Source organism: Phasianus colchicus, chromosome 1 (genome assembly GCF_987193195.1).
Source record: "Phasianus colchicus chromosome 1, bPhaCol1.hap1.1, whole genome shotgun sequence".
Lineage (NCBI taxonomy): Eukaryota > Metazoa > Chordata > Aves > Galliformes > Phasianidae > Phasianus > Phasianus colchicus.
In genome coordinates, this window is record NC_143436.1 from 138,383,460 (window position 1) to 138,409,618 (window position 26,159).

Consider the following 26,159-nt stretch of genomic DNA (forward strand, 5'->3'; position numbering starts at 1 on the left):
TTTAAGTCATTAGCTGGCTCACCAGCATCGGGACACAGAGATAAAAGAGGGGCTGTCTCCCCCAGTACTTTGAGAAACCCCACAGGGATATACCTCAGTCCCTCTATTGGAATAAAGAAAGCTGAAGACTCTCCTCTCACTCTTTTTGAAATAAAGGTGATCAAGCAGGCTTCTTGGAGCAGAAATTTTCCTAGCAACAGCAAAGCAAAGCAGTTAGTCACTCCTTGATCCAGCACTGTCTTGGTGTCAGGGAGTTCAGTAGTGGTGCACCAGCCAGTCTTCAGCCAAGAAACAGTCCTGGGCCTTTCTGTTTGAAAGCAAACAGCTCCAAAGAAATGCTTTCAAATGTGAAACTGTCCAGAAGGTGTGTCAACTGTCTCATGCTCTAGATCTGCACCAGCAACAGATTAGAAAGCTATTTCTAGCTCAGTGATCTCATGACACCAGAGGCCATCAAGGAAGGTGTGCAACACATGGATGGGCTCAGGATCAATGGGTGGCCTGACCATGGACACTATTGCCCAGGTTATCCGTGAATGTGAAACCCATGCTACAATAAAGTAAACAAAGCCCATGAAGCCTCATTGGTACGGGGGACAATGGATGAGATATAAATACGGGGAGGCCTGGAGGTGGATTCTATTCACACTGCCACAAATCTGCCATGGAAAGCGCTGTATGCTTACAGTGGTGGAAGCAAACATCTGATGTCTGGAAACACTGATGTCCTGTACCCCATACCTCCACCCAAAATGCTATCCTTGAATAGCAAATGTTATGGTGACCTGGCACCCCAAAAAGAAGCTAGTCAGATAAAGGAAAACTCGTTTTTAAAATACCCTCATAAACTCCTGGACCAAAGAGCATGGCACTGAGTGGATATATCATATCCTCTACGATCCACCAGCTTCTGGAAGAGTCAAATTATATTTTAAAATATGTGTTAAAAACTATGCTGAAAGCAGTAGTTGGCAGAACATTCAAGCACTGGGATCAATTGGGATATAGCCTGCTAATGTCACCTGCTTAGTCAACAGACTGGGATCTGCCAATCGAGACGGCCCTGCCCAATCCAGCCTCTTATGTACCATAGGAGGGAATAGACTCCCTGTGGCACATAAGAAGAATTTACAAGGGAAAATGGTTTGGGTTATCCTGGCCTTGGGCAAAAGCAAGCCCACCCGTGGGACTGATTTTGTTCACAGCCCTGAGTTCATTTGGTGGGAAATGCAAAAACAGAAACGGGGACATTCAGTGTGTACCTGAAGGAGACCTGATGCTGGGGGTAGTTTTAGGCATCTGGACACATATGTACACATATCCGTATATGATGTTAGTTATAGTTTATTGATTGTGTAGATATATATATATGTGTGTTGTGCAACTTGGGCATGGTGTCACAATATGGAATCAGCAGTGAATGCTCGTTCATAAGAATGGACATCTTGCAGTGAACTGATGGAACTGGGAAAGCTGCTAAGGGAGAATTAGAGTTCCCCAAACGCTTCAGTCCTTCCCACGTCGTTTCTGGGAGGAAGAGACAGAGTGACGTAGTGATGTAAGGACATTCCTTATTGCTCTGCATTGCCGAGCCTGCAGCACGATTAGGAGACCCTTCCTTCTCCGTCTGTCTGATGTATTTCTCTCACGGACACGGTGTGTTCTCTTCCGTGGCACACAGCCCCCCAGCAGTGCTGATCTCTGCATTCTTGGTCCCCTAGGGTTTCTGTGGTTCACCCAGTTTCACTGGTCTTCCACAGGTGCATATACTTTTCCTCTCTTCTCCTGACTCTGGTGGCCTTTTGCTTCTATCATCAGTGTTTTCTGACTGCCTGGGGAAGTCAGTCTGAGAGGATTGCTGTGGGGGCTGATAGAATAAGGAAGGTGTTTTTGGGACCTTGGAATTGGGAAGACTGTTCAGATTTGGGTTTGACTTCCCGGAATCATCATCAATTTCTATGATAATTCTTGCAAAGGTCTGTTGTTTTTTTACTGGAGATGGGTCTTCCTTTCTTATGCAAAAGCAAACCTCACATAGCATTGTATCTCTGTAACAAAAAGAAAGGGGTTTTAGACAAGACTCAAAATTTGTATGGCTTAAGAGACAAAGGTCAAAGAAATTTCTCAACACAGATCCCAGCAGAGGGCTGTCCACAGCTCTCACTGCAAGTGCTTCCTGCCACAGAGCAGCCAGCTAGCAAAGACTACTGGAGAAGCAACTCACTCTTGTCTCTTCTTCAGCAGCTGTTTTGCCAGGTAACCCAAAGCTGCCAGAACAACCAGAGAGAACAGGACGGCAAGCACTGCAACTGCAGAGTGATCTTCTCCCCGTTTCTGATCCACTCCCTCTGCTGTTCTCACACCACCAGCACCTGCAGGACACGAGACAGTGCAACACACTCATGAGTTCTGCACTACTGACGGTATCACAGTGTCTTGGAGAAGTGCGAGTGACTATAGTATTCACTCCATTACTGTCCCTGATTCTCGCGTCTTACTACCAGAGGATGAGGGTGACCTCTTACAGTCTTCCTGAGCAAGAGCCCATGTGCTCTTGCTGAGGGAGAGGCTGAGAAATCACTACCTCCAGCTGTGTCTCAGGGAATGAATAGGCGTGCATTGCACATGCTGTACCTCCAAGGACCCAAAGCAGGATTCTGCAAGGTAAGCTGACAACCATCCTCTGTGGCCAGCTCTGCCATGGCAGACAGAACAGCTCCTGTTATATGTTTGAATGCACCTCTTCAGCTTTGCATGGCAGTAAACACGCATTGCACAGAAGCTCTCCCCAGCAGTTGATAGTATCTCTCTCTCAGGAAGGTTATCAGACAAAGACAACGTACCTCTGGGATACTCTTCAGGCTCAAAACCAAGATCCATCTGAGAACGTGGAACAGGAATCTTGGGTTCAACAGCTATAAGTAAACACAGAGGAGGAACATTTCCATTACAGGTGGTGTAATCTTCACAATCAGCAGCTGCAGATGGGTCAGGCTGGCCTTCTAGATGCACCTGGCATCTCTCTGAGGGAACCCAGACACACCACTTACCCATGTGATTCCTCCAAGGCTCCAAATCAGGAACCCACTGAGAAGCTGCAGAGCCAGCACCCGAGGCCACCTCTGCAAACAAAGGCAGAAGATAACAGCTCCTGACATATATTGCAATTAATCTGTTCAGCCGTGAATGGCAGCAAACACTCTCACTCGCAGACACTTGTCTCCCTCTTCCACTCGCAAGTATGTGGCAAATGGGTGCCAGGTGCCAAAAGGGGCACCATATTCGCACCAAACAAACCACGTTCAGCTTGGCTGGGGGAAAGGATCCCCAGGCAGCTCTAAACTCTGCCCCAAACGCTGCTGTCTTTGCCATCAGCACTTTAAGAGACACAAGGCTGCGGCTGCTGGCAAACACAGCTGTGCAGGGCAAAGAATCCCAGGGCACGTCTCTCTGTGCTCTCCTGATGGCTACTCTGCCCTTCTCCACACCCCAGCATTAGAAAAGAACTGTGTAAGACACGTTCCACAGGAAGACAAGGCTGAAAGTACATGCTGACACTGTGAAATGAACCAAGATGGACCACTTACCCCTGGGGTAGCCTTGAGGCTGATGAAAACGGTACAGCCCAGATACGCGGCGTACAGGCAGATCTGTAAAGAAACAGAAGAAAGATTTCCTTTTCGTATTATAGAATCATAGAATCATCAAATGGCTTGAGTTGAAAAGGACCACAATGATCATCTTGTTTCAACCCCCTTGCTATGGGCAGGGTCGCCAACCACCAGACCAGGCTGCCCAGAGCCACATCCAGCCTGGCCTTGCATGCCTCCAGGAATGGGGCATCCACAATCTCTCTGGGCTACCTGTTCCAGTGTGTCACCACCATCTAAGTGAAAAATTTCCTTGTAATATCTAACGTAAACCTCCCCTTTCTCCGTTTAAAACCATTCCCCCTCGTCTTATCACTATCCACCCTTGTAAAAAGAAACAAAGTATTGTGCCAGGCTTCCTGGGGAGGGGACTGCAGAGCCTGGCAGGGGATCATAGAATCACAATATCATACAATCATAGAATTGCTCAGTTGGAAATGATGGTAAAGATCACCAAGTCCAACCACAACCTCACCATACTACCCTAACTCTAACAAACCACCGCTAAATCATGTCCCTGAGCACCACATCCAAATGGATTTTAAACACATCCAGGGATGGTGACTCCACCACCTCCCTAGGAAGCCTATCCCAGTGCTTAACCACCCTTTCTGTAAAGAAGTTTTTCCCGATATCCAACCGAATCCTCCCCTGGCACAACTTGAGGCCATTTCCCCTCGTCCTGTCACCTGTCACCAGTGAGAAGAGACCAACCCTGTTCTCACTGTAAGCACCTTGCAGGTACTTGAAGAGAGCAATAAGGTCTCCCCTCAGCCTCCTCTTCCCCAGACTAAACAGTCCAATTTCCTTTAGTCACTCCTCTTAAGGCACACTTAATAAGGATTACTTCCCTAGTCCTGCTCACTACACCATTCCTGATACAAGCCAGAATGCTGCTGGGTTTCTTGGCCACCTGGGCACACTGCTGCCTCATATTCAGCCGACTGTCCATCAGTACACCAAGGTACCTTTCTGTCAGGCAGCTTTCCAGCCACTCCTCCCCAAGCCGGTAGGGTCGTCTGGGATTGTGATCAAAATGCAGGACCCGACACTTGGTCCTACTGAAACTCATAGTTTGCCTTGGCCTATCAATCTAATGATCCATGTCCCTCTGTAGTGCCTTTCTACCCTCAGGCAGATCAACACTCCCTCCCAGCTTGGTGTCACCTGACGTTGAATAGGAGTGGGCCTAGTACCAAGCCCTGGGGGATACCGTTCGTGACTGGCCACCAACTGGATTTAATTCCATTGACCACAACTCTTTGGGCCCAGCCATTCCAGCCAGTGTCTCACCCACTGAAGCGTACACCCATCCAAACCATGGGCAGCCAGCTTCTCCACAAGGATGTTGTGGGGGACAGTGTCAAAGACCTTACTGAAGTCCAGGTAGACCAAATCAACAGCCTTACCTTCATCCACTAAGTGGGTCACCTTGTCATAAAATGAATCAGCTTTGTCAGACAGGACCTACCATTCATAAACCCATGCTGACTGGGCCTGATCCTCTGGTTGACCTTTATTTGATCCATGATGGCTCCCAAGATTATCCATTCCATGACGTTCCCTGGCACCTATGTGAGACTAACCGCTCTGTAGCTACCAGGATCATCTTTCCAGCCCGTTTTGAAGATGGGCCTCACATTTGCCAGTCTCCAATCCACCGGGACATTCCCGGATAGCCAGGGCTGCCGAAGAATGATGGAGAGTGGCAACCACGTCCGCCAACTCCCTCAGCAACCTAGGGTGCAATCCATCTGGCTCCATGGACTTGTGACCGTCTAGCTTTCAGAACAGGTCCCAAATCACCTCACCATGGATTATACCAGGCCTGTTCTGTTCCCCATCTCTACCTAACAGGTCAATAGGCTGTGTGCCCAGGGACATAGTGTTCTGAGAGCCACATGTCGGTCCAGATTCTGCCAGATCCAGAGCAGAGGCCTATGCGAGCCATGGCCAGGGATCAAATGCATCTCCAAGGAAAAACAAAGCCCTTGTAACATTCCAGAACACCTTCCCTGGCATAGGCTGGATACAGAGGCTATTCTGCTCTTCTCCACACTCCAGCATAAGCAAAGAAGAGTGAAAGACATGTTCCACAGGAAGACAAGGCTGAAAGTACATGCTGACACTGTGAAATGAACAAAGACGGACCACTCACCCCTGGGGTAGCCTTGAGGCTGATGAAAACGGTTCAGCCCAGATACGCGGCGTACAGGCAGATCTGTAAAGAAACAGAAGAAAGATTTCCTTTCCACATTATGCCATGATTCTCAGTAAAGGGACTGCAGGGCCTGGCAGGGGATCACGTAGTGTTGTGAGAGCCACATGTAGGTCTAGATTCTGCCAGGCCCCAAGCAGAGGCCTGGGTGAGTCATGCACGAGAATCAGACACATCTCCAAGGAAAACCATGCCCCTGGGATTCTTACCACGTTCCATATCAGCTTCCATGGGATATGGGATAGCTCCGTACATGTCACCAACACGTTCATCTGGAATGGAGAACAAAGCAGAAAAGCTGTCAAGACCTGTTGCCATGTGCTTCTTCATAAGGGATCTACAGCGCCCGGAGCTGGAATCGGAGGAGCTCTCCCCTCTGGGACGTCCCTGTGTGCTCCAAGGTGGGACGTGTGCTGAAGCTGGAGAGCCATCACCTCACAGGGAACAGAGCTGATGTAAGAGCCTGGTTGTTTCCTCGGAGGACCCACCATCCAAGGCTGCTTTTCAGGAAGCCTCAGGGGTTTGCTTCCCCAGTACACCCCTCAGTACCCAACCTACCTGGACTCAGTGCTCCCCACGGGACATACTGTCGTTGCCCATGACACGGAGCCACCAGGAAGAGAAGAAGGAAGAGCAAAAAGCAACAGCTGGGAGAACCTGTCTCCCGTAGTCGCCCCATGCTATCTCTTGTCCACAAGCAGCAAGCACCCTCCTTGCAGGCCTGAGGCACAAGTGGTACCTCCTGGTATGACATAACACGGGGTTCCTGAATGTCTTCACGGGGCCCATTATGACCTCACAAAGCACCTCTGATGATGCAAGAAAAATGTGCCTAACCTTCCTGAGTTATACAGAACTTCTTGAGCACCTTATTAAGGAGTAAGTCACAAAAAAAGTCAGTTGTTTTAGTTATTCCTGACAAGTTGGTTTGGATGTGCAGTACTGTCTTCATACTGAGTTGTTAGCATTGAAGGAATCTTAAGCTTCACCACCGACTGAATTGTGTCAGCAAAACAACAGAAATCCCATTGATCCCATGCCTTGGTAGATACAGCTATGTTTCCTACACAGCATAACAAACCTCACTAACACTGACTCACTGTGTCTGGTTAGACTGAAGTCTTTTAGCTATCTGCAGAATTCCGAGTGAAGCTTGGCATAAACCTTCTACTTTCTTTTGATGTGCTGTGCTGTGCTTTAGACTGTTCTGGGCATAGAGCAAAAACAAGGATTTGCAGCTCAAAATCCAAGGCTGAAATTCCTGAAACAGCCTTTAGAGAACAGCGAAGAATTGCAAATGAAACATTTTCAGGTCTGGTCTCAGTCTTGGATCTTTGGGTGGTTTTGTTGTTGTTGTTGTTGATGGGTTTTTTGTTTGCTTGTTGTTGTTTCTTTTAATACGGGTTATGAGTTATGATTAAAATGCAGCCTAGGTGTTGCTTCTGTATTTAAAATGCAGCCTAGGTGTGACTACTATATTAATATGTGCTGGTTTATGTGTTATGGCTTTCTAAGTCAAGGCTGCATTTTTATTTATATTGTAGTGTTTTGTACTGTGGCGAATTCCAGTCTCCACCATAAAATCCATGTCTCCGTTGTCTTTCACTTTGCTAAACTGCAATTCATACTGAGCAAACTGCTGAGCCATCAGAAGGATTTGAGTGTCTCGTGCCCAGATCTAATGGAAAAGAGAACAGAGTGTCCTGACAAGAAAATACTGGTGCTGCTGTCAGTCCGTAATGATCCTGGGCTTTGACATGGGGACTTTAAGTCCATGAGAAACTTACTTTATGGGTCCAAATATTGTACTTCTCACTCCATTGGAAAATTTGGGCAAAGTGTGTTAAGAGTTGTATCTAAGTTGTAGCCTGGTTTTGATCCAAATTAGTTGAGTCTGGAATGGGGTTGTCAGCACCAGCTGCAGATACTTTGCTGCTTAGGGATGCTATTTGCTGCCACTGGCATAATCTCCATCTAATAATGTAGTACTGAAATACCATGTGGTTCGGTGCTGGTTTGGCCTGCATCATATGTATGACACCAAAATAAATGTTGAGGTTGCCTGCTTGCTTGTGTTAGACTCTGAGCAGTCTCCCAGATATGATGGGACAGCCCTGGGAGGGCCAGAGCAGTGGCCCAGGGCCAGTTTCCCTGCAGCCTAGGAGCCTTCAGACACACAGTCCCATCTGGGCAAGGGCGTGGTCTGTTTTTGGCTGCCCTGTTCACACTGGAGATCCTGAAGTTTGTAGGCAGGAGTTCGACGATAATTTTATGTGAGGTAAAGGCACGGCCACCTCCTCCAGCTGCTCTGGCCCGGAACCACTTCCACCTGACTTGCTTATGCTCAGCCTGATGCCCAGAGACCTGGGCTCTCTGCCCAGGCTGGGAGACATGGCTGGTGCTTTCCCTTTTGCAGGCTCAGCTTGTAGCAGTGCTGAGTAGGTATCTCAGAGACATCCCCACCCAGAGAAAGGACGCTGACATGATGCTGACAGGCTGCCTCGGCCAAGGGCTGCCTTCAGAGGGACTCACATAAACACAGACAGCTGAGACGCAACACCAGGCACGAGGGCTATGACCTGCAGCTTTGCTGCAACATCGATGTGGAGCCCTAAGCTGGCCTCGCTCACCTCAGCACCATCTACAGCCGATGTGGGAACACACACCATTCCTGTCCCAGTGGCTGGGATGGGAAGACCACAATCCATTCAGCATCTGGCAACGGCCTGCAGGCCTGCACCACAGGCCTGACTCCAGTAGCTGTCAGCAACCTCACTCTCACACACACAGGGCCCACCAACGACTGGCACTTTTTTTTTTTAACGCTTTAATAAAGATGTTAAAAAAAGAAAATGGGCTTTATTATCTATATACATTACCTATATTATACGTCTTATGAGGGCTGCTCCAGAAATAATGCCCCCTATTTTATATATTGCCCCCAAATATCACAGGTGGATGGTGGGGGCATGGCAGTAGAAGCTGAACCTTCTAACCAGTATTCATTGCACGCTGTTACCAAGCGACAGATGGCAGTGGTGGGGCAGTGTGACATGATGATGTCTGACATAAAACTTCGTATGAGGCTCCCCGGGAGTCCCCAGTGATGACAACTCTTTTTGTTTTCCTAATTGATGCCGTAGCAATACAGGGAGCAGCCTGACTTGCCACAGGCAACCTCTTCTGCATGGATGGACCTTCACCCACATCCACATCCCTCTGTCCCTCCAGCTAGAGCCTCATACCTGTTCTGTAAGGGCAGCTGGGAGGGTGGGACAGGCTGAGAGGCAGTCTGCTGGCTGCCCAGAACTGGGACTTGTTTCCATCCCTGTCTGTGAGATCAATCATAGAATCACAAGGTTGGAAAGTACCTACAAGATCATCTAGTCCAACCGTCCTCCCATTACCCTTGCTACCACAGTGTGTTGCACTGTCTCTGTTCTGCAGGTGCTGGTGGTGTGAGAACAGCAGAGGGAGTGGATCAGAAACGGGGAGAAGATCACTCTGCAGTTGCAGTGCTTGCCGTCCTGTTCTCTCTGGTTGTTCTGGCAGCTTTGGGTTACCTGGCAAAACAGCTGCTGAAGAAGAAACAAGAGTGAGTTGCTTCTCCAGTAGTCTTTGCTAGCTGGCTGCTCTGTGGCAGGAAGCACTTGCAGTGAGAGCTGTGGACAGCCCTCTGCTGGGATCTGTGTTGAGGAATTTCTTTGACCTTTATCTCTTAAGCCATACAAATTTTGAGTCTTGTCTAAAACCCCTTTCTTTTTGTTGCAGAGGTGCAGTGCTAGGTGCAGCTTGCATTTGCAAAAGAAAGGAAGACCCGGCTCCAGTAGAAAAGGGACAGAACTTTGCGAGAATTACCATAGATTTTGATGATGATTCTGGGAATTCTAACCCAAATCTGGACGGTCTTCTCTCACCAGTCGCTTACTGTCTCTGTCAGCCCCGACTGCCATCCACTCTGACTGACTTTCGCAAGCAGTCAAATATCACTGATGATAGAAGAAAAAGGCCACCAAGATCAGGAAGAGAGAGGAAAAGTATATGCACCTGTGGAAAACCAGAGAAACGGGGTGAACCATATAACCCCTAGTGGACCAAGAATGCAGAGATCGTCTTTCTTTCTTCCAATAATGGGAGTGTCCACTGGCACATAATAAAATGCTTTATATGACTTCTTGGTGGAATGTTAGATGTAACTGCCATTGACATGAGAGGCAAAGACCATGCTCAGCTAGAATAGCCAAAATCAGGAATTACCATAGACACTGACGATCTTTCATGCAAGTCAAGCCCACATCTGAATGCTCTTCCCAATGCCATGTTCTCAGCACTCTCTGCCCTGTTTTTTCCATCCTCACAACGGTCCTCTCTGTCTGACTTTCATAAGCAGAAAAAAATTGGTGAGCTCTTCTGCTCAGGTGCAAGCAAAGACACACCATGTGTGGGAAAAGAGATAAATATGTGCGCCTGTGGAAGTACAGAGAAGTGGGCTGCACAAGATACCCACTAGCAGACCAGAACCAACCCCACAGCAGCATGACAAATGGCAGGAGACACTGTCCTCTTTCATCACCACCAAATGTGCAGAGGAGGTCCACAGACAGTGTTTCCCAGATGCATTGCCTAAATGAACATGTCTAAGCCAAAGAGAAGGTTGCCCAGGAGCTGACAGAAGTTACTGATCTAGCTTTGGCCTGCTTGGTGTATGCTCCCACTCAGTCCTTGATTTTCCACGCAGGAACTTCCTGGCCATCCCTGAATTTAGTCTACAGACACATAAGTTTTGTGCATCAGTTCCAGCTGATGAACTTGAGAAGCTTCAGAAGACCTCAGGGTCTTCTGGAGGTGTGGTCCAGGTGCACTGAGGAATGCCCAGCAACCCTCTGAGAAACTTGAGGATGCCTGCTGCTTTTAGGCAGGGATTAAGTTAAAGGAGTTCAGAAGGCTGTATCCAAGGAAATTCCAAGACTGCCACTGTGCTCTAGAGGCTCCTAAGAAGTGAGACAAGCCAGCTATTGACTTAGGGTGATGGGAGCCTCTGTTGCAGGTGCCCTTTGCTGTGGGAGAGTCAGGTAGCCCTTTAGCCATTGTTTGGGAGAGACCTTGATAAGCTGTGTCCATAGCCCAGCTCCAGCCTGGTTTATCAGCTAGGGAGGTTTGTCACCCTCTGGAAGCCTACCAAGGTCTACAGCAAGGAAGCACTGTAGGGCCACGAGCTCAACATAGATGCAAGACTACCGTGGTCAGAGAGCCTACCAGGGAAGGAGCCTTACTAGACCTGCTGTTCATAAACTGCAAAGGCCTGGTGGGAGATGTGTTGGTTGGCAGCTGTATTGAACAGAAGTAATCACAAGATGGTAGAGTTCTTGATTCGTGGTGAAGTTGGGGTGGGGGGGGGGAGAGGGCGGGAGGGGAAGGGGGGGTGGGCAGCAAAACTGCTTCATTGGTCATTCAGAGGTGGACATGTAAGTTGAGGATCCTGCTAGTGAAGGTCTATGAGACTGAAGAGACATCTTTCTTTCTGGCTCAGACTCTGTGACAGTACTATACAGAACTGTAACACTGTGAATTCAGTGTCTGTTTCTGCACAGTCTCAGCCTGGCAACAGCTCCTAGCCCAATTGGAGGGCACCATCATATGGCATGAAAAGCATTGCCAACTCCACAGCTGGCAGTGCTCGCCCTGACACATCCTCGACCATCCCAAAAGGAGGAGAAGGAGGACATCATCACAGGGTCCACAGTGGTGACTCCTTTTTTTCCCCTCTCTCTCCTTTTCTTTTTCCCCTCTTGCTCTCCTGTCTTTTAATAAATTAAAGCACAGGCAGTAAATGAACCCAGTACGCAACTGGGTAGCATAGAAGAGGAAGAGCCTTTCCCCCCGTCTTTCCCAGCACCAAACTAGCACAGGCTCAGGAGAGACTCAGTAGAATTGAGCCCCCAAGACAGATGAGATCTCTAAATAAAGAGAAATAGAACTATGATGAGGAGAAGGGGGAAATCCGCCAACAGTTACAATCAGAGAGATCCTGTACTCAGCCCAGGAGCTGGCTAAACTGCAGGAGAAGTACAGCAGGAATGCTAAGGAGACAGACAGAACTTGTGTGGAGAGTTGCCCTAATGGGAGGGGACTGCATACTTTTAATTGAAGAGGAGACAGAAGGTTTTTGGGGCCTGGTGTTTTCCTAACTACTGGGAACTACCAAACCCCATGGTCCCTGGCTCAGAAGGCAGCTCACTAGGCAGGAGGTCTCGACCCTATGGAAAGAGGTGACTGGGTTACAATTCTGCAGGGGCTTCACCAACTGACTTGGAGTATTCAGAAAGCAGCCCGCTTACAATTAATGCATGAAAGAGCCTTCATGTCAAGCCAGAAATTTCCAGGGACAATCCTGGTTGACCCAGAGCGAGGTTGGATATCAGTTGAAACTTCTTTACAGAAAGGGTTGTTAAGCACTGGAATAGGCTCCCCAGGAGGTGGTTGAGTAACTATCCCTGGGTGTGTTTAAAAACTGCTTGGATGTGGTGCCCAGGGACATGACTTAGCAGAGGGTTGTTAGGGTAGTATGGTTAGGTTGAGGTTGGACTTGATGACTTTCCAACCTGAACAATTCTGTGATTCTATGACTCTATGAATGGCCAAACCGATAAGGATTTACAAATGCTTGTTCACAACTGGGTGGGCAAAGCGGGCAACACTCATCCTTTGTCTGCCTCCTCGGAGCAGATCCTACAAATCACAACTTTGTCGGTGCTAGCTCCCACTGTAGCCACACTGAAAGAGTTAGTTAGGTTAGACCTAGGTACTGGAGTGCAAAACCCTTCTGCGAGCACAAGACTCAATGGACTCAAGTGTACCTCAGCAAGTTTGCAGATGACACCAACCTGAGAGGTGCAGTTGATGCATTAGAATGAAAGGGAAGACATCCAGAAGGACTTGGACAGGCTGCAGAAGTGGGCCCATGAGAACATAATGAGGTTCAACAAGGCCAAGTGCATGGCCTTGTGCATGGGTCAGGGCAATCCCAGGTGTTTATACAGACTGGGGGAAGATCTCCTTGAGAGCAGCCTTGCAGAGAAAGACTTGGGGGTCCTGGTAGACAAGAAGCTGGACATGAGCCAGCAGTGTGTGCTTGCAGCCTGGAAGGCCAACTGTGTGCTGGGCTGCATTAAAAAAGGGGTGGCCAGCAGGGAGAGGGATGTGATTGTCCCCCTCTACTCGGCTCTTGTGAGGCCCCATCTGGAGTACTGCATCCAGGCCTGGAGCCCCCAGTACAAGAAAGACACAGAACTCTTGGAAAGAGTCCAGAGGAGGGCCACTAAGATGATCAGAGGGCTGGAACCTCTCTCCTATGAAGAAAAGGTGAGGGAACTGGGATTGTTCAACTTGGAAGGTCCAGAGAGACCTCACTGTGTCCTTGTAGTACTTGAAGGGAGCATAGAAGCAGGAGGGGAAATGACTGCTTACAAGGGTGGATAGTGACAGGACAAGGGGGAATGGTTTTAAACTAAGCCAGGGGAAATTTAGGTTAGATATTAGAAGGAAGTTTCTCCACCTTAGGTGGCGGTGACGCGCTGGAACAGGTTGCCCAAGGAGGTCGTGGATGCCCCATCCCTGGGGGCATTCAAAGTCAGGCTGGATGTGGCTCTGAGCAGCCTGGTCTAGCGGTTGGCGCCCTGCACATAGCAGGGGGGTTGGTAGGTCAACAGTTTGCTAATCTCATTACCTATGAGCCCACAGAGCACAGCAACAACCTCTGGAACTTCCTTGGATGCACTCCGTTGACCTCCTTTAACTCAATCCTTGCTGAACTGTTGTAGGCGTCCTCAAGTTTCCTGTGAGAGTTGCTGGGCATTCCCCAGTGCTCCTGGACTTTGACATCAGAAGCCCCGGAGGTTTTCTGAAGTTTCTCGGATTCAGCAGTTGGGACTGCTGAGCAAAATGCTATGCGAAGGCTTCTTTCAGAGATGGCCCAGACTGGCCAGGAGGGTTTGGCATGCAAAATCAAGAGTGAGACTGAGCAGCAAGATACTCAGTGCAGGCCAAAGCTAGGTCACTAACTTCTGTCAGCTCCTGGGCAACCTTCTCTTTGGCTTAGACACTTTTAGTTAGGCAGCGAAACGAGAAACGTTATCTGCAGCCTCTCCCTGCGGTGGTGGTGAGTGAGGACAGTGTATTTTGCCGTTTGCCATGCTGCCGTGGGGTTGGTTCTGGCCTCTGCTGATACACATTGAGACCGCATGTTCACTTCAAAGCCACACAGCTCCTCAGCGCTGCTGATCTTCTTATTCTTGGTCTGCTAGCAGGTATCTGGTGCACCCCACTTTGCTGCACTTTCACAGCAGCACACATTTCTCTGTTCCTGCACCTATTGCCTTTTTGCTTGCACCTGAGCAGAAGAGCTCACCAATTTTTTTCTGCCTGTGAAAGTCAGACTGAGAGGACTGCTGCGAGGACTGAGAGAATGCAATAGTGAGTGCGGAGAATACGGCATAAGGAAGAGCCTTCAGATCTGGATGGAGATGCTACCTGAGCACCTACGTAAATCTTGTTTGCTGGGCAGAACAAAGTGTGCTAGAGTTCACAGGACACAAAGACAGTTCTAGTTGGGCAAAACAACAAACTCTGAGTCCAGATGACGAAGTTTGTGCCAACAAAGCAAACATAGGGGTGGACCTAGCTGGGGAATGGCTGATAGGCAAATTGGGAAGAATGTGAACCCCAAGTACCTCAGCCAACAGGGAAAGGGGGAATGGCTCACCAGCATCGGGACACAGAGATAAAAGAGGGGCTGTCTCCCCCAGTACTTTGAGAAACCCCACAGGGATATACCTCAGTCCCTCTATTGGAATAAAGAAAGCTGAAGACTCTCCTCTCACTCTTTTTGAAATAAAGGTGATCAAGCAGGCTTCTTGGAGCAGAAATTTTCCTAGCAACAGCAAAGCAAAGCAGTTAGTCACTCCTTGATCCAGCACTGTCTTGGTGTCAGGGAGTTCAGTAGTGGTGCACCAGCCAGTCTTCAGCCAAGAAACAGTCCTGGGCCTTTCTGTTTGAAAGCAAACAGCTCCAAAGAAATGCTTTCAAATGTGAAACTGTCCAGAAGGTGTGTCAACTGTCTCATGCTCTAGATCTGCACCAGCAACAGATTAGAAAGCTATTTCTAGCTCAGTGATCTCATGACACCAGAGGCCATCAAGGAAGGTGTGCAACACATGGATGGGCTCAGGATCAATGGGTGGCCTGACCATGGACACTATTGCCCAGGTTATCCGTGAATGTGAAACCCATGCTACAATAAAGTAAACAAAGCCCATGAAGCCTCTTTGGTACGGGGGACAATGGATGAGATATAAATACGGGGAGGCCTGGAGGTGGATTCTATTCACACTGCCACAAATCTGCCATGGAAAGCGCTGTATGCTTACAGTGGTGGAAGCAAACATCTGATGTCTGGAAACACTGATGTCCTGTACCCCATACCTCCACCCAAAATGCTATCCTTGAATAGCAAATGTTATGGTGACCTGGCACCCCAAAAAGAAGCTAGTCAGATAAAGGAAAACTCGTTTTTAAAATACCCTCATAAACTCCTGGACCAAAGAGCATGGCACTGAGTGGATATATCATATCCTCTACGATCCACCAGCTTCTGGAAGAGTCAAATTATATTTTAAAATATGTGTTAAAAACTATGCTGAAAGCAGTAGTTGGCAGAACATTCAAGCACTGGGATCAATTGGGATATAGCCTGCTAATGTCACCTGCTTAGTCAACAGACTGGGATCTGCCAATCGAGACGGCCCTGCCCAATCCAGCCTCTTATGTACCATAGGAGGGAATAGACTCCCTGTGGCACATAAGAAGAATTTACAAGGGAAAATGGTTTGGGTTATCCTGGCCTTGGGCAAAAGCAAGCCCACCCGTGGGACTGATTTTGTTCACAGCCCTGAGTTCATTTGGTGGGAAATGCAAAAACAGAAACGGGGACATTCAGTGTGTACCTGAAGGAGACCTGATGCTGGGGGTAGTTTTAGGCATCTGGACACATATGTACACATATCCGTATATGATGTTAGTTATAGTTTATTGATTGTGTAGATATATATATATGTGTGTTGTGCAACTTGGGCATGGTGTCACAATATGGAATCAGCAGTGAATGCTCGTTCATAAGAATGGACATCTTGCAGTGAACTGATGGAACTGGGAAAGCTGCTAAGGGAGAGTTAGAGTTCCCCAAACGCTTCAGTCCTTCCCACGTCGTTTCTGGGAGGAAGAGACAGAGTGACGTAGTGATGTAAGGACATTCCTTATTGCTCTGCATTGCCGAGCCTGCAGCACGATTAGGAGACCCTTCCTTCTCCGTCTGTCTGATGTATTTCTCTCACGGACACGGTGTGTTCTCTTCCGTGGCACACAGCCCCCCAGCAGTGCTGATCTCTGCATTCTTGGTCCCCTAGGGTTTCTGTGGTTCACCCAGTTTCACTGGTCTTCCACAGGTGCATATACTTTTCCTCTCTTCTCCTGACTCTGCTGGCCTTTTGCTTCTATCATCAGCGTTTTCTGACTGCCTGGGGAAGTCAGTCTGAGAGGATTGCTGTGGGGGCTGATAGAATAAGGAAGGTGTTTTTGGGACCTTGGAATTGGGAAGACTGTTCAGATTTGGGTTTGACTTCCCGGAATCATCATCAATTTCTATGATAATTCTTGCAAAGGTCTGTTGTTTTTTTACTGGAGATGGGTCTTCCTTTCTTATGCAAAAGCAAACCTCACATAGCATTGTATCTCTGTAACAAAAAGAAAGGGGTTTTAGACAAGACTCAAAATTTGTATGGCTTAAGAGACAAAGGTCAAAGAAATTTCTCAACACAGATCCCAGCAGAGGGCTGTCCACAGCTCTCACTGCAAGTGCTTCCCGCCACAGAGCAGCCAGCTAGCAAAGACTACTGGAGAAGCAACTCACTCTTGTCTCTTCTTCAGCAGCTGTTTTGCCAGGTAACCCAAAGCTGCCAGAACAACCAGAGAGAACAGGACGGCAAGCACTGCAACTGCAGAGTGATCTTCTCCCCGTTTCTGATCCACTCCCTCTGCTGTTCTCACACCACCAGCACCTGCAGGACACGAGACAGTGCAACACACTCATGAGTTCTGCACTACTGACGGTATCACAGTGTCTTGGAGAAGTGCGAGTGACTATAGTATTCACTCCATTACTGTCCCTGATTCTCGCGTCTTACTACCAGAGGATGAGGGTGACCTCTTACAGTCTTCCTGAGCAAGAGCCCATGTGCTCTTGCTGAGGGAGAGGCTGAGAAATCACTACCTCCAGCTTTGTCTCAGGGAATGAATAGGCGTGCATTGCACATGCTGTACCTCCAAGGACCCAAAGCAGGATTCTGCAAGGTAAGCTGACAACCATCCTCTGTGGCCAGCTCTGCCACGGCAGACAGAACAGCTCCTGTTATATGTTTGAATGCACCTCTTCAGCTTTGCATGGCAGTAAACACGCATTGCACAGAAGCTCTCCCCAGCAGTTGATAGTATCTCTCTCTCAGGAAGGTTATCAGACAAAGACAACGTACCTCTGGGATACTCTTCAGGCTCAAAACCAAGATCCATCTGAGAACGTGGAACAGGAATCTTGGGTTCAACAGCTATAAGTAAACACAGAGGAGGAACATTTCCATTACAGGTGGTGTAATCTTCACAATCAGCAGCTGCAGATGGGTCAGGCTGGCCTTCTAGATGCACCTGGCATCTCTCTGAGGGAACCCAGACACACCACTTACCCATGTGATTCCTCCAAGGCTCCAAATCAGGAACCCACTGAGAAGCTGCAGAGCCAGCACCCGAGGCCACCTCTGCAAACAAAGGCAGAAGATAACAGCTCCTGACATATATTGCAATTAATCTGTTCAGCCGTGAATGGCAGCAAACACTCTCACTCGCAGACACTTGTCTCCCTCTTCCACTCGCAAGTATGTGGCAAATGGGTGCCAGGTGCCAAAAGGGGCACCATATTCGCACCAAACAAACCACGTTCAGCTTGGCTGGGGGAAAGGATCCCCAAGCAGCTCTAAACTCTGCCCGAAACGCTGCTGTCTTTGCCATCAGCACTTCAAGAGACACAAGGCTGGCGCTGCTGGCAAACACAGCTGTGCAGGGCAAAGAATCCCAGGGCACATCTCTCTGTGCTCTCCTGATGGCTACTCTGCCCTTCTCCACACCCCAGCATTAGAAAAGAACTGTGTAAGACACGTTCCACAGGAAGACAAGGCTGAAAGTACATGCTGACACTGTGAAATGAACCAAGATGGACCACTTACCCCTGGGGTAGCCTTGAGGCTGATGAAAACGGTACAGCCCAGAGACGCGGCGTACAGGCAGATCTGTAAAGAAACAGAAGAAAGATTTCCTTTTCGTATTATAGAATCATAGAATCATCAAATGGCTTGAGTTGAAAAGGACCACAATGATCATCTTGTTTCAACCCCCTTGCTATGGGCAGGGTCGCCAACCACCAGACCAGGCTGCCCAGAGCCACATCCAGCCTGGCCTTGCATGCCTCCAGGAATGGGGCATCCACAATCTCTCTGGGCTACCTGTTCCAGTGTGTCACCACCATCTAGGTGAAAAATTTCCTTGTAATATCTAACGTAAACCTCCCCTTTCTCCGTTTAAAACCATTCCCCCTGGTCTTATCACTATCCACCCTTGTAAAAAGAAACAAAGTATTGTGCCAGGCTTCCTGGGGAGGGGACTGCAGAGCCTGGCAGGGGATCATAGAATCACAATATCATACAATCATAGAATTGCTCAGTTGGAAATGATGGTAAAGATCACCAAGTCCAACCACAACCTCACCATACTACCCTAACTCTAACAAACCACCGCTAAATCATGTCCCTGAGCACCACATCCAAATGGATTTTAAACACATCCAGGGATGGTGACTCCACCACCTCCCTAGGAAGCCTATCCCAGTGCTTAACCACCCTTTCTGTAAAGAAGTTTTTCCCGATATCCAACCGAATCCTCCCCTGGCACAACTTGAGGCCATTTCCCCTCGTCCTGTCACCTGTCACCAGTGAGAAGAGACCAACCCTGTTCTCACTGTAAGCACCTTGCAGGTACTTGAAGAGAGCAATAAGGTCTCCCCTCAGCCTCCTCTTCCCCAGACTAAACAGTCCAATTTCCTTTAGTCACTCCTCTTAAGGCACACTTAATAAGGATTACTTCCCTAGTCCTGCTCACTACACCATTCCTGATACAAGCCAGAATGCTGTTGGGTTTCTTGGCCACCTGGGCACACTGCTGCCTCATATTCAGCCGACTGTCCATCAGTACACCAAGGTACCTTTCTGTCAGGCAGCTTTCCAGCCACTCCTCCCCAAGCCGGTAGGGTCGTCTGGGATTGTGATCAAAATGCAGGACCCGACACTTGGTCCTACTGAAACTTATAGTTTGCCTTGGCCTATCAATCTAATGATCCATGTCCCTCTGTAGTGCCTTTCTACCCTCAGGCAGATCAACACTCCCTCCCAGCTTGGTGTCACCTGACGTTGAATAGGAGTGGGCCTAGTACCAAGCCCTGGGGGATACCGTTCGTGACTGGCCACCAACTGGATTTAATTCCATTGACCACAACTCTTTGGGCCCAGCCATTCCAGCCAGTGTCTCACCCACTGAAGCGTACACCCATCCAAACCATGGGCAGCCAGCTTCTCCACAAGGATGTTGTGGGGGACAGTGTCAAAGACCTTACTGAAGTCCAGGTAGACCAAATCAACAGCCTTACCTTCATCCACTAAGTGGGTCACCTTGTCATAAAATGAATCAGCTTTGTCAGACAGGACCTACCATTCATAAACCCATGCTGACTGGGCCTGATCCTCTGGTTGACCTTTATTTGATCCATGATGGCTCCCAAGATTATCCATTCCATGACGTTCCCTGGCACCTATGTGAGACTAACCGCTCTGTAGCTACCAGGATCATCTTTCCAGCCCGTTTTGAAGATGGGCCTCACATTTGCCAGTCTCCAATCCACCGGGACATTCCCGGATAGCCAGGGCTGCCGAAGAATGATGGAGAGTGGCAACCACATCCGCCAACTCCCTCAGCAACCTAGGGTGCAATCCATCTGGCTCCATGGACTTGTGACCGTCTAGCTTTCAGAACAGGTCCCAAATCATCTCACCATGGATTATACCAGGCCTGTTCTGTTCCCCATCTCTACCTAACAGGTCAATAGGCTGTGTGCCCAGGGACATAGTGTTCTGAGAGCCACATGTCGGTCCAGATTCTGCCAGATCCAGAGCAGAGGCCTATGCGAGCCATGGCCAGGGATCAAATGCATCTCCAAGGAAAAACAAAGCCCTTGTAACATTCCAGAACACCTTCCCTGGCATAGGCTGGATACAGAGGCTATTCTGCTCTTCTCCACACTCCAGCATAAGCAAAGAAGAGTGAAAGACATGTTCCACAGGAAGACAAGGCTGAAAGTACATGCTGACACTGTGAAATGAACAAAGACGGACCACTCACCCCTGGGGTAGCCTTGAGGCTGATGAAAACGGTTCAGCCCAGATACGCGGCGTACAGGCAGATCTGTAAAGAAACAGAAGAAAGATTTCCTTTCCACATTATGCCATGATTCTCAGTAAAGGGACTGCAGGGCCTGGCAGGGGATCACGTAGTGTTGTGAGAGCCACATGTAGGTCTAGATTCTACCAGGTCCCAAGCAGAGGCCTGGGTGAGTCATGCACGGGAATCAGACACATCTCCAAGGAAAACCATGCCCCTGGGATTCTTACCACGTTCCATATCAGCTTCCATGGGATATCGGATAGCTCCGTACGTGTCACCAACACGTTCATCTGGAATGGAGAACAAAGCAGAAAAGCTGTCAAGACCTGTTGCCATGTGCTTCTTCATAAGGGATCTACAGCGCCCGGAGCTGGAATCGGAGGAGCTCTCCCCTCTGGGACGTCCCTGTGTGCTCCAAGGTGGGACGTGTGCTGAAGCTGGAGAGCCATCACCTCACAGGGAACAGAGCTGATGTAAGAGCCTGGTTGTTTCCTCGGAGGACCCACCATCCAAGGCTGCTTTTCAGGAAGCCTCAGGGGTTTGCTTCCCCAGTACACCCCTCAGTACCCAACCTACCTGGACTCAGTGCTCCCCACGGGACATACTGTCGTTGCCCATGACACGGAGCCACCAGGAAGAGAAGAAGGAAGAGCAAAAAGCAACAGCTGGGAGAACCTGTCTCCCGTAGTCGCCCCATGCTATCTCTTGTCCACAAGCAGCAAGCACCCTCCTTGCAGGCCTGAGGCACAAGTGGTACCTCCTGGTATGACATAACACGGGGTTCCTGAATGTCTTCACGGGGCCCATTATGACCTCACAAAGCACCTCTGATGATGCAAGAAAAATGTGCCTAACCTTCCTGAGTTATACAGAACTTCTTGAGCACCTTATTAAGGAGTAAGTCACAAAAAAAGTCAGTTGTTTTAGTTATTCCTGACAAGTTGGTTTGGATGTGCAGTACTGTCTTCATACTGAGTTGTTAGCATTGAAGGAATCTTAAGCTTCACCACCGACTGAATTGTGTCAGCAAAACAACAGAAATCCCATTGATCCCATGCCTTGGTAGATACAGCTATGTTTCCTACACAGCATAACAAACCTCACTAACACTGACTCACTGTGTCTGGTCAGACTGAAGTCTTTTAGCTATCTGCAGAATTCCGAGTGAAGCTTGGCATAAACCTTCTACTTTCTTTTGATGTGCTGTGCTGTGCTTTAGACTGTTCTGGGCATAGAGCAAAAACAAGGATTTGCAGCTCAAAATCCAAGGCTGAAATTCCTGAAACAGCCTTTAGAGGACAGCGAAGAATTGCAAATGAAACATTTTCAGGTCTGGTCTCAGTCTTGGATCTTTGGGTGGTTTTGTTGTTGTTGTTGTTGATGGGTTTTTTGTTTGCTTGTTGTTGTTTCTTTTAATACGGGTTATGAGTTATGATTAAAATGCAGCCTAGGTGTTGCTTCTGTATTTAAAATGCAGCCTAGGTGTGACTACTATATTAATATGTGCTGGTTTATGTGTTATGGCTTTCTAAGTCAAGGCTGCATTTTTATTTATATTGTAGTGTTTTGTACTGTGGCGAATTCCAGTCTCCACCATAAAATCCATGTCTCCGTTGTCTTTCACTTTGCTAAACTGCAATTCATACTGAGCAAACTGCTGAGCCATCAGAAGGATTTGAGTGTCTCGTGCCCAGATCTAATGGAAAAGAGAACAGAGTGTCCTGACAAGACAATACTGGTGCTGCTGTCAGTCCGTAATGATCCTGGGCTTTGACATGGGGACTTTAAGTCCATGAGAAACTTACTTTATGCTGCCACTGGCATAATCTCCATCTAATAATGTAGTACTGAAATACCATGTGGTTCGGTGCTGGTTTGGCCTGCATCATATGTATGACACCAAAATAAATGTTGAGGTTGCCTGCTTGCTTATGTTAGACTCTGAGCAGTCTCCCAGATATGATGGGACAGCCCTGGGAGGGCCAGAGCAGTGGCCCAGGGCCAGTTTCCCTGCAGCCTAGGAGCCTTCAGACACACAGTCCCATCTGGGCAAGGGCGTGGTCTGTTTTTGGCTGCCCTGTTCACACTGGAGATCCTGAAGTTTGTAGGCAGGAGTTCGACGATAATTTTATGTGAGGTAAAGGCACGGCCACCTCCTCCAGCTGCTCTGGCCCGGAACCACTTCCACCTGACTTGCTTATGCTCAGCCTGATGCCCAGAGACCTGGGCTCTCTGCCCAGGCTGGGAGACATGGCTGGTGCTTTCCCTTTTGCAGGCTCAGCTTGTAGCAGTGCTGAGTAGGTATCTCAGAGACATCCCCACCCAGAGAAAGGACGCTGACATGATGCTGACAGGCTGCCTCGGCCAAGGGCTGCCTTCAGAGGGACTCACATAAACACAGACAGCTGAGACGCAACACCAGGCACGAGGGCTATGACCTGCAGCTTTGCTGCAACATCGATGTGGAGCCCTAAGCTGGCCTCGCTCACCTCAGCACCATCTACAGCCGATGTGGGAACACACACCATTCCTGTCCCAGTGGCTGGGATGGGAAGACCACAATCCATTCAGCATCTGGCAACGGCCTGCAGGCCTGCACCACAGGCCTGACTCCAGTAGCTGTCAGCAACCTCACTCTCACACACACAGGGCCCACCAACGACTGGCACTTTTTTTTTTTAACGCTTTAATAAAGATGTTAAAAAAAGAAAATGGGCTTTATTATCTATATACATTACCTATATTATACGTCTTATGAGGGCTGCTCCAGAAATAATGCCCCCTATTTTATATATTGCCCCCAAATATCACAGGTGGATGGTGGGGGCATGGCAGTAGAAGCTGAACCTTCTAACCAGTATTCATTGCACGCTGTTACCAAGCGACAGATGGCAGTGGTGGGGCAGTGTGACATGATGATGTCTGACATAAAACTTCGTATGAGGCTCCCCGGGAGTCCCCAGTGATGACAACTCTTTTTGTTTTCCTAATTGATGCCGTAGCAATACAGGGAGCAGCCTGACTTGCCACAGGCAACCTCTTCTGCATGGATGGACCTTCACCCACATCCACATCCCTCTGTCCCTCCAGCTAGAGCCTCATACCTGTTCTGTAAGGGCAGCTGGGAGGGTGGGACAGGCTGAGAGGCAGTCTGCTGGCTGCCCAGAACTGGGACTTGTTTCCATCCCTGTCTGTGAGATCAATCATAGAATCACAAGGTTGGAAAGTACCTACAAGATCATCTAGTCCAACCGTCCTCCCATTACCCTTGCTACCACAGTGTGTTGCACTGTCTCTGTTCTGCAGGTGCTGGTGGTGTGAGAACAGCAGAGGGAGTGGATCAGAAACGGGGAGAAGATCACTCTGCAGTTGCAGTGCTTGCCGTCCTGTTCTCTCTGGTTGTTCTGGCAGCTTTGGGTTACCTGGCAAAACAGCTGCTGAAGAAGAAACAAGAGTGAGTTGCTTCTCCAGTAGTCTTTGCTAGCTGGCTGCTCTGTGGCAGGAAGCACTTGCAGTGAGAGCTGTGGACAGCCCTCTGCTGGGATCTGTGTTGAGGAATTTCTTTGACCTTTATCTCTTAAGCCATACAAATTTTGAGTCTTGTCTAAAACCCCTTTCTTTTTGTTGCAGAGGTGCAGTGCTAGGTGCAGCTTGCATTTGCAAAAGAAAGGAAGACCCGGCTCCAGTAGAAAAGGGACAGAACTTTGCGAGAATTACCATAGATTTTGATGATGATTCTGGGAATTCTAACCCAAATCTGGACGGTCTTCTCTCACCAGTCGCTTACTGTCTCTGTCAGCCCCGACTGCCATCCACTCTGACTGACTTTCGCAAGCAGTCAAATATCACTGATGATAGAAGAAAAAGGCCACCAAGATCAGGAAGAGAGAGGAAAAGTATATGCACCTGTGGAAAACCAGAGAAACGGGGTGAACCATATAACCCCTAGTGGACCAAGAATGCAGAGATCGTCTTTCTTTCTTCCAATAATGGGAGTGTCCACTGGCACATAATAAAATGCTTTATATGACTTCTTGGTGGAATGTTAGATGAAACTGCCATTGACATGAGAGGCAAAGACCATGCTCAGCTAGAATAGCCAAAATCAGGAATTACCATAGACACTGACGATCTTTCATGCAAGTCAAGCCCACATCTGAATGCTCTTCCCAATGCCATGTTCTCAGCACTCTCTGCCCTGTTTTTTCCATCCTCACAACGGTCCTCTCTGTCTGACTTTCATAAGCAGAAAAAAATTGGTGAGCTCTTCTGCTCAGGTGCAAGCAAAGACACACCATGTGTGGGAAAAGAGATAAATATGTGCGCCTGTGGAAGTACAGAGAAGTGGGCTGCACAAGATACCCACTAGCAGACCAGAACCAACCCCACAGCAGCATGACAAATGGCAGGAGACACTGTCCTCTTTCATCACCACCAAATGTGCAGAGGAGGTCCACAGACAGTGTTTCCCAGATGCATTGCCTAAATGAACATGTCTAAGCCAAAGAGAAGGTTGCCCAGGAGCTGACAGAAGTTACTGATCTAGCTTTGGCCTGCTTGGTGTATGTTCCCACTCAGTCCTTGATTTTCCACGCAGGAACTTCCTGGCCATCCCTGAATTTAGTCTACAGACACATAAGTTTTGTGCATCAGTTCCAGCTGATGAACTTGAGAAGCTTCAGAAGACCTCAGGGTCTTCTGGAGGTGAGGTCCAGGTGCACTGAGGAATGCCCAGCAACCCTCTGAGAAACTTGAGGATGCCTGCTGCTTTTAGGCAGGGATTAAGTTAAAGGAGTTCAGAAGGCTGTATCCAAGGAAATTCCAAGACTGCCACTGTGCTCTAGAGGCTCCTAAGAAGTGAGACAAGCCAGCCATTGACTTAGGGTGATGGGAGCCTCTGTTGCAGGTGCCCTTTGCTGTGGGAGAGTCAGGTAGCCCTTTAGCCATTGTTTGGGAGAGACCTTGATAAGCTGTGTCCATAGCCCAGCTCCAGCCTGGTTTATCAGCTAGGGAGGTTTGTCACCCTCTGGAAGCCTACCAAGGTCTACAGCAAGGAAGCACTGTAGGGCCACGAGCTCAACATAGATGCAAGACTACCGTGGTCAGAGAGCCTACCAGGGAAGGAGCCTCACTAGACCTGCTGTTCATAAACTGCAAAGGCCTGGTGGGAGATGTGTTGGTTGGCAGCTGTATTGAACAGAAGTGATCACAAGACGGTAGAGTTCTTGATTCGTGAAGTCGGGGCGGGGGGGGAGAGGGCGGGAGGGGAAGGGGGGTGGGCAGCAAAACTGCTTCATTGGTCATTCAGAGGTGGACATGTAAGTTGAGGATCCTGCTAGTGAAGGTCTATGAGACTGAAGAGACATATTTCTTTCTGGCTCAGACTCTGTGACAGTACTATACAGAATTGTAACACTGTGAATTCTGCGTCTGTTTCTGGACAGTCTCAGCCTGGCAACAGCTCCTAGCCCAATTGGAGGGCACCATCATATGGCATGAAAAGCATTGCCAACTCCACAGCTGGCAGTGCTCGCCCTGACACATCCTCGACCATCCCAAAAGGAGGAGAAGGAGGACATCATCACAGGGTCCACAGTGGTGACTCCTTTTTTTCCCCTCTCTCTCCTTTTCTTTTTCCCCTCTTGCTCTCCTGTCTTAATAAATTAAAGCACAGGCAGTAAATGAACCCAGTACGCAACTGG

At 48.7% G+C, this 26,159-nt stretch overlaps 2 protein-coding genes and 3 long non-coding RNA genes across 5 annotated transcripts; 2 read left to right on the forward strand and 3 right to left on the reverse strand.

Annotated features, from left to right (window-relative positions):
* Positions 1 to 598: 598 nt before the first annotated feature.
* LOC149920065 (uncharacterized) lies at positions 599 to 5,201 on the reverse strand. Its single transcript, XM_090142675.1, has 6 exons — positions 5,122 to 5,201; positions 3,588 to 3,676; positions 3,051 to 3,122; positions 2,844 to 2,915; positions 2,225 to 2,372; positions 599 to 2,048 (listed from the first exon to the last, which is right to left on the reverse strand). The coding sequence occupies exons 1-6, from the start codon at positions 5,199 to 5,201 to the stop codon at positions 1,718 to 1,720; spliced, it is 792 nt and encodes a 263-aa protein (XP_089998801.1). The 3' UTR covers positions 599 to 1,717.
* A 945-nt stretch (positions 5,202 to 6,146) lies between these two features.
* On the forward strand, positions 6,147 to 10,039 carry LOC149920066 (uncharacterized). The gene is made up of 3 exons (XR_016460799.1): positions 6,147 to 6,747; positions 9,316 to 9,463; positions 9,640 to 10,039. It is a non-coding gene; the product is annotated as an uncharacterized LOC149920066 (long non-coding RNA).
* A 3,417-nt stretch (positions 10,040 to 13,456) lies between these two features.
* On the reverse strand, positions 13,457 to 18,928 carry LOC149920067 (uncharacterized). Its single transcript, XM_090142743.1, has 6 exons — positions 18,898 to 18,928; positions 18,195 to 18,257; positions 17,658 to 17,729; positions 17,451 to 17,522; positions 16,832 to 16,979; positions 13,457 to 16,655 (listed from the first exon to the last, which is right to left on the reverse strand). The coding sequence occupies exons 1-6, from the start codon at positions 18,926 to 18,928 to the stop codon at positions 16,325 to 16,327; spliced, it is 717 nt and encodes a 238-aa protein (XP_089998869.1). The 3' UTR covers positions 13,457 to 16,324.
* A 412-nt stretch (positions 18,929 to 19,340) lies between these two features.
* Positions 19,341 to 21,125, reverse strand: LOC149920068 (uncharacterized). Its single transcript, XR_016460801.1, has 3 exons — positions 21,034 to 21,125; positions 20,685 to 20,747; positions 19,341 to 20,478 (listed from the first exon to the last, which is right to left on the reverse strand). It is a non-coding gene; the product is annotated as an uncharacterized LOC149920068 (long non-coding RNA).
* A 160-nt stretch (positions 21,126 to 21,285) lies between these two features.
* LOC149920069 (uncharacterized) lies at positions 21,286 to 24,487 on the forward strand. The gene is made up of 3 exons (XR_016460800.1): positions 21,286 to 21,354; positions 23,764 to 23,911; positions 24,088 to 24,487. It is a non-coding gene; the product is annotated as an uncharacterized LOC149920069 (long non-coding RNA).
* The last annotated feature ends 1,672 nt before the right edge of the window (positions 24,488 to 26,159 follow it).

What these genes read in the sequence shown, in the direction of transcription:
- LOC149920065 (XM_090142675.1), bottom strand. Translation starts at nt 5,201, where the DNA reads ATGGATAATCTTGGGAGCCATCATGGATCAAATAAAGGTCAACCAGAG. An exon ending in GCCTCAAGGCTACCCCAGGG is followed by an intron (nt 3,123 to 3,587) that starts GTAAGTGGTCCA and finishes CTTTGTTTGCAG; the next exon opens with AGGTGGCCTCGGGTGCTGGC. An exon ending in GCCTTGGAGGAATCACATGG is followed by an intron (nt 2,916 to 3,050) that starts GTAAGTGGTGTG and finishes GTTTACTTATAG; the next exon opens with CTGTTGAACCCAAGATTCCT.
- LOC149920067 (XM_090142743.1), bottom strand. Translation starts at nt 18,928, where the DNA reads ATGGCCTCAAGTTGTGCCAGGGGAGGATTCG. An exon ending in GCCTTGGAGGAATCACATGG is followed by an intron (nt 17,523 to 17,657) that starts GTAAGTGGTGTG and finishes GTTTACTTATAG; the next exon opens with CTGTTGAACCCAAGATTCCT. An exon ending in CTGCTGAAGAAGAGACAAGA is followed by an intron (nt 16,656 to 16,831) that starts GTGAGTTGCTTC and finishes TTTTTGTTACAG; the next exon opens with AGATACAATGCTATGTGAGG.